Source organism: Pyrus communis, chromosome 1, assembly GCF_963583255.1.
Source record: "Pyrus communis chromosome 1, drPyrComm1.1, whole genome shotgun sequence".
In the NCBI taxonomy this organism is placed as follows: domain Eukaryota; kingdom Viridiplantae; phylum Streptophyta; class Magnoliopsida; order Rosales; family Rosaceae; genus Pyrus; species Pyrus communis.
In genome coordinates, this window is record NC_084803.1 from 33,706,426 (window position 1) to 33,713,906 (window position 7,481).

Below are 7,481 nucleotides of genomic sequence, written 5' to 3' on the forward strand. Positions count from 1 at the left end.
TTAATATCATACCTTCGATGAACTCATAGGTGACGGAGTAGACATTTTAGGTCATCCCCAACCGGCCCAGCCAAAGGGCCATAGGACCATAGGGCTAAAAGTAGCTCAAAATGACATGAAAACCGTCTTCAACCGAGGGCTTGTGGGCCCCACCAAGCCAAAACCCCCAAATCAGGCTAGCAGGCTAGCCATTTCCAGTCAGCCATCCAGCCCTCCAACACCAGAATGTCGAGATTGACTTTGTGGCAGGTGCAAGAATACCACTCTTTCTTCGTTATTATGGCAAGTGGCACTCAAAATATATCCAAAAACCTTATTTTAATATGGTAATTTAATTTAATTAACCACATTAATTCAATTAAAATAATAAATTATTAAGGGGTTTATGTTTGGCTTATGGTCTTTTGGCCCCCTCGGTTGGAGATGGTTTTTTTGTCAAAGGGCTATGTTTGGCCAATGGCCTCTTGACCCTCTCAATTGGAGATAGTATAAAATATGATATGATATTGTTCATTAAAATATAATTTGTTGCAAGACTATAGGGCTAAACATGACCCTTTGGCTCTCCTTCGGTTGGAGATGGCCTTAGGGATGAATACTGGTGGGTTCTCAACAACACCACCATATTTCGTTATCTTCACATCTATTAAATCAAATTAACAAAATAAACACCAAATTTATCAAGAAATATTATATGTATATACGTTGAAACTTCTAATCTTCAATTATAAATCCAAATGCTTTCTAAAATAGCACTTAAGAGTAGATTATGAAAAAATATCTAACATCTACTTTTCTAGAGAGCGCTTATATGACTTGTACCTTAGCGCACGTTAGTCATTTTATTAACAGTCTCAAACATTGTCATTTGACCAACCAACCAACTGAGATATATGAAAGAAATTTTAAGAGAAATGATAAACAGACAACATTTTTAATTTCTCATAAACCCTTGTTTATTCATGTCAGTTATTTGAATTTGATTTATTCAATGCGACAGTCAGAAATAATGAGAAGTGTTGAGCAGCTAAAAATGATGTATGAAAATCATTTTGCATTTTAACAACACTAACACTAGTAAAGTAAATGTCATTACTCTTTTGGTCTGCATTATTATTAGAGTAAATTACATTTTACCATCTCAACTTTACGTCCTATAACAAATCATGCCTCGTCTTTTAAACAGCAAATAAAGTTGGAAACTGTAATTCACACAAGTGTTGCGCTTGCATATGATTCAACTGGAGACAGCCAGTCACATATTCATGTCACAAGAACAAACCAGATCACACTACCACTAATCCTGGTCACCCAAAGCCAAAAACCTTATTGGGAAGCAGTCCAGGAATAACAAAAACAGAAAATTAAACCTCCCAAATTTGGCTTAAGCAACTCGGTGTCAAAGGGCCTGACGCAGCAGGCGCATATTCACCGAGTTACACTGGACGAGACTAGCCAACAAAAACAGCGGCCTATTCCAGCAAGCAGCTCTATCAAAAATAGCTGCGATGAGCCAATGACACGGACTAAGACACACCCCCTTTATCCATTATCAACACCCTTCCACAAAACGTTCCGCCATAAGACAAATCCATAGAGCATCAGCGGATATCTAAACCACAAAATTATTATTTTCTTCTACACCTCTATCCGGTCTATACACTAACGTCCTATCGGCAACACAACCTGCCCTGTTATCATTCATCTGTAATAAACCATTCGTCTCTGTAAGTTCCATCAATCGGCAACTAGGTTAACCAGTCCAAACCCCAATCTAGCAGAGATATGAGCTCATGTACAGCCTTGCCCCAATATCGACAGGTCCATCATCCCCTCCAACTGCATGAAGCACTACAGGAATGGTTGAAAGAACACGCAGTGTAAGGGGGAAAACCACAGGATCGATTTCACTATGGGTGGCTCCGCCAACATCTTGGGTCCCAGCACCCTCATTAGAACTATTTCCAGTTCCGCCTAGTTCAGCTTTGAGGCCATAAGGTCTTACAACCAAGGCAACATCTTCAAGTGCCCTCCATTTACCAGGGCAACCTCTCCTGAGTGAGCATCTGTTGGAACATAAATTCAGCACCACTGTGGACGTAGCATCAAGCCATTCTACCATCAAGCCTTCAACTTCATCATAATATATTCGACGTTCAACCTGAAGGCATGTAGTGTGTAACAGTCAACTGCAAATGGATACCCATACTATATTGGCATAAAAATACACGACACCGAAAAAGCTACTTACAGCAAGCTTGTGAATATAAATGGACATGAATCTAGGTCCTGCACCCAATACTCTTGCTTCTGATAGGACAATCTGCAACCGCTAAAAAAAAGCCAGACATTAAGCACAAACAACAAAGCTAAAACATCTAGTACGTAAATGCAAAATGAGAGCAGAACAAAACAACAGTAGGACTACTAGTGTTCAAACCATCTAGCTCAACTAAACAAGAATGAAGACAATGATTGCTAATAAAATGAGGATGCGTTGAGTCTGTTCAAAACCAAGTGATCTTATGTCATGGTGACAATATCGTTAGTATAATACGGGACGCATTAGTTGGTTTAGGCACATAAAAATACATAAACACCATTTTATATCAGGTTACTGGTGATGAAAAGATGGGCGGAAACTCTTGCACTGCTTTACAGCTAAATAGTAACAATGAAGCCATAGATTTTAACATCCAAATACAACTCAGAAAGTATTAAGTAAAAAAAAAAAAAAAAAAGAACCGTACCTCCTTTTTCTTCAGCAGGGCCCACATGTATAGCTTATCACAGGCATCTTTGACATGTCTACTAGCCAGCTTTCTTTCATTGCAATAAGCGGAAACATCAGCAAGCATTTCAGAGCAGGGAACTCTTTGCTTTATTGCTGCTGCCGATAATGCTTCCTTGATTTCACAGGATTCAGCAACATCCTTATCAAAATAAATACCAGTGAAACATCTCATTTTAACTTCATCTCCCCTGCTAAAATTATTCAATATTCTCCGACGTTTCAAAAATAACTCCTCTGCCTCTATAACTGCAGCCAACGTGCGATGCACTACAATATCTGGATACCGACGCAGTGGTGACGTAAAATGAGTGTACAAAGGAACAGCAAGTCCATAGTGACCCCAATCATTTTCTCTATCTTTTAATTGGCCACTACAAAAATAAGAAGCCAACTGCATTGGTTTTGTAGCATAATTCATAAGAATATTGAATAGAACAGAGTCATCCTTGAGCTCTTCCCTGATTCTCTGCAATGATTGCTGGAACTGCCCAGAAGAAGACGTATCCAATTCCAAACCATGCTTAGAACAAAATGCTTCAAATTCCCTGAGTTTGCGCATAGTAGGCTCTGGGTGCCTCCGCAGTAATGCATTCTCAGGAAAAGCTCTAGATATAACTTCAGCCGCTGCTCTATTTGCTAAAAGCATAAACTCCTCGACAAGAAAATTGGAGTCCTTCCATTCAGAATACATGCTATCATATGGAACTCCATCTTCGTCAAACAGAATAACAACTTTGGAGCTTTCAAGCTGAAGAGCTCCATCACTAAACCTCCTCTCCTTCAAAACTCTGGAAATTTCATGAAGGTCTTTGACAGATCTAATTACATCAGACCATTCAAAATGGCCATGCAACTGAGGACAACCATGTCCTAAAATGTTAGAACTTTCCAAATTAAGTTTCCCATTGATAATCTCCTGAGCATGTTCATAAGCAAGCTTGCAACAAGATCTTATTACAGTGCGGCCAATCCATCGGTCAACGACATCCCCAACATGGTTGATGTCAAAGAAAATTGAAAATGTTAGTCTCTCTACTCCTGGGTTAAGCGAACCAATATCCTCTGAGAGCAAAGGAGGCAACATTGGTAATTTCCGCTGTGACATATACACACTTGTTGATCTAGATTGAGCTTCTTCATCTAAGGGTGTGTTGGGCAAAACAAAATACGACACATCAGCAATGTGGATACCAACTCTGAAAATTCCATTGGGTAATTTCTCAATTGAGAGAGCATCATCCAGATCAGTAGCAGTGGAAGGGTCGATGGTAAATATGAACAGGTTTCGAAGATCCTTTCTACTTTTGATTTCCTCCTGAGGCACCTCCCATGGGAGAGGAGGAAGACAGGATAGTGATTCATGACAAAAATCAGACGAATTAATTGAATTTTGGAATAAAATTGCTTCAACTTGTGGCTGTACTTCACCTGCCCGCCCAAAAGCATTCAAGATGACAGCTTGAGGAGCAGAACTTTGTTCATCCCATTCATCTATTCGGGCAGCAAACAACTCCATTTCGATTGACTCATCACCATTCTCCAATCTTTTCTTGATCGAATCAGGCAGAGTTCTCACAAGGACCACCGTTTCTGGAAATCTGGGGTCAGTTGGGGTCATCCGGATGTACTCATTGTTAGAAAATGATGCATTTTTTTTCTTTCTCGTGTTGTTTCTGCAAACCTCCCTGTAAGCAATCCACTTCTTAACATGAAGAAAACCAACAACAGTGTCTCGACGAGGAGACCTTTCAATGATAGCAACAACCCTGCCAGTTGGTCGTTTTGAAGGGAATGAACTGATCGTGGCACACATCCACTCTACTGCAACTGCAACTTCATTCTGCTCACCATGAGAACCTGCTTGTAAAGAATCTGAAGCCAAGGGGTACCTTCCAGTGACATGATCATAACTTGTTGGTCCAATTTGCTCTGAATTAACAGATTCACCAAGGGTATTACTTTCCTCAGGACGTGAGCCCCTCTCAGGAAACAGGCTTCTTCTATCATTATCATACAAATTCACTTCCTCTACCTTATCTTTACCTTTGCAGTTAAGACCAGAAATTTCATTAGCTTCTTGTGGCAAGTTAAAATCCTCCACCAGTGCAGAGCTGGTACAAGTCCCAGCTGATCCTTTCATCCTAGTCCATAACGCTAAGGGATCAACCTTAATCGCCACAATGTCTCCTTCCACCTAAATGTAAAAAATCAATGCAAAGCAATTGTTAACTCATTGAACTGTATTCTCCACAAAAAAGAATGTCACCATAATCAATCCATAATAATCATGAAGCCTATGTGGTACAGTAACATTATGAGGCAGCCAACTACTTGCAAGTATAGTAGACAAGAAAGCAAACAAGTTAAAAGGTTTCCAAGTGAAGATGCAATATGTAAAAGAAAATAATTCCAGACTTACAGCTCTATTCTGCTCAGCATGTCCTCCAACGAGAACATCCGTTGGTACACCATCAATATTGCAATAGGCCTACAAGCACAGAACATAGCATGCATGCTAGGTAAGAAGTTTATGACTGAAGCATTGAGAGATACTCATCCCACAGAACATATCCGAATATTAACATAGAAAGAATAAGATCACAAACCTCAAGTCGGTTGTGTGCATTGACTCGAAACAAAGCTCTGAAAGCATCACCTTTCTGGAAAAATAACATAATAAATGAGTCACAGTGATCATTTTCTTCGGCAACCATACAACTTCAAACAGGTTCATATGTAATGAGTAAACAGCTCCCATGGAAAATGTATACTAAAGTCTAAAACCAAATAAATATACCTCCAGAGCATCATTAACAGCCTCTATGGGCCAGTGTGAAGTAAAACATTTTCTCCGAGCATGACTCTCAATGTTATGAGGAGGGAAATCCTTGAACATCCCAGGTGATCCTCTACAAGCCACAGGTTCAGGACAAGAATGTGCAATAACTCTTTCGGAAGGATCACATTGGAGAGAATGCTGATTTACCAAAATCTGCACATCCTCGTGGTTGACTTGTTCATTGATGTGCATTGTTGGCAATGAATGGAAGGCAAAATTAGATGCTTTGATCATTCCGTGCTCATATGGAGAATGCATGTCTAATTGAAGTTGCTTCAAGGATGTGTTTACATGATGAGCCATACTTCCATTTGCCAGGCACTCAGATACTTCACTTCGTATTTCATTTATCCGACTAGCTGCTGCAATTAAACAGACAAGAAAATAAAATTCAGAACCAACAAAAACGACAAACAGAAAGAGTAGAAAAAATAAAAAATAAAATCAAAACAGTGTTTTACATGAGCATAAGAAACAAAATTCAGAAAGGCATTCAATACTAAGAATGCATAAAGAATTGGGATTTTTTGGAGATTGGATGCAGTTACTAATTCATGATCTGGCATGTACAGAATGAAAACTTCATTCTCGATTCTACGAGAATTTTTATAACCCAAAGAACAGTATATATATCTCCATCAAAGTCCAATTTTATCCAATCAGGCAGTGATTACCTTAGCATTTGCAGGATAATCCCACTCCTTGACCAGTACATAGATTACCCAACAGCCAAACAGCACCAATACGCTACTGACACAAGGATAAACAGAAAAAAAAAAAAAAAAAAATACCAATACCCACAAATCATCTTTCTGTTTAAACTAATTCAAAAAACTCAGATTGCAGTTTCACTAACAAAACCCAGCAGCAAAAGACCCAGTTATTAAAATAAAAAATGAATCTTTGCTCAGTGAGAAAAAAGGGGGAAATTGATCAAAGTACCTGAAGTGGAATTGTTTTGCTTGGATCGGCGATTGGATCGTCGCCTCTTCTTCTTCTCCTTATCGCCTTCTTCAACCCTTTCAACAACCGATTGAACAACCGGGCCTTTCATAATTTAAAGAAGCAAAAAATAAATAAAAAAATCAATTTCCAAATAAACCCAAAAAAAGATAAGATCTTTTGGGGAAGATCTCAAATACAATCGTTGCGTCTTCCGATTGGGAAAAAATATATACGGAAGAAACCGCAGAGAGACACAGAGAGAGAGAGAGGAAGTAAAGAAATTAAAAACAAAAAAAAAAACATAAAACAGAACAAGGAAAAACTGGAGGAGAAGAAAATGCGAGGGAAGAGAGGGTAGGGTTTTATAAGAAAGTGGAAAACTCTCTGTGTGTGTGTGTGTGAGTGTTAGAGAGAGAAAGAGAGAGAGAGAGAGAGAGAGAGAGAGGGGGGGGGGGGGATTTTGGTGGGTGGGAGGTGGGAGGGGAGGTGGGGGAGGAGGTGGTGGGGGAGAGGAAAAGGACGCGACGATTGGTCGGCTAAGCTAACGAGACATGGGGCGCCGACTTTCGATTCCTTTGGCTTTCCCCCTCCTTTTCTCCCTCTCTCGCCATTTCTTTTCTTCTCTTCTCTTTCTCGCTTCCTTTTCATTGCTTTTGATTTTAAAAATAATTAATGAAAATGATTTGAAAATTTGAGATTTAACAATAAGAATAAAATGAAAGGTAAACTACAGGATTAAATTTTTAGTGTAAAAATGTGATTTTTTTTGTTAAAATAAACAGTAAATTCCCTTTGATTTTTTGGACCTTTGGTTTTTAGTTAGAACAAAATTTAACAAGAATTGAGACATTTGATACTTGTTTTGTTTTTGTCAATAAATAATGGTATGGATACTAAAAATTT

The 7,481-nt window shown here is 38.9% G+C and overlaps 1 protein-coding gene across 4 annotated transcripts; it reads right to left on the bottom strand.

The window, feature by feature from the left end:
- Positions 1 to 1,078: 1,078 nt before the first annotated feature.
- LOC137707694 (DIS3-like exonuclease 2) lies at positions 1,079 to 6,979 on the bottom strand. 4 transcript variants are annotated; one of them, XM_068446619.1, is made up of 8 exons: positions 6,576 to 6,710; positions 6,308 to 6,383; positions 5,592 to 5,995; positions 5,401 to 5,454; positions 5,214 to 5,282; positions 2,751 to 4,988; positions 2,252 to 2,332; positions 1,079 to 2,161 (listed from the first exon to the last, which is right to left on the bottom strand). In XM_068446619.1, exons 3-8 carry the CDS (start codon positions 5,934 to 5,936, stop codon positions 1,775 to 1,777), a joined length of 3,174 nt encoding a protein of 1,057 aa, XP_068302720.1. In that variant the 5' UTR covers positions 5,937 to 5,995; positions 6,308 to 6,383; positions 6,576 to 6,710; the 3' UTR covers positions 1,079 to 1,774. The 4 variants fall into 4 exon arrangements, with proteins under 4 accessions (XP_068302720.1, XP_068302708.1, XP_068302715.1 ...); XM_068446607.1 differs by lacking the exon at positions 6,308 to 6,383 and having other exon boundaries at positions 5,592 to 5,992; positions 6,576 to 6,979; XM_068446614.1 differs by lacking the exon at positions 6,308 to 6,383 and having other exon boundaries at positions 2,252 to 2,323; positions 6,576 to 6,979.
- Positions 6,980 to 7,481: the final 502 nt, after the last annotated feature.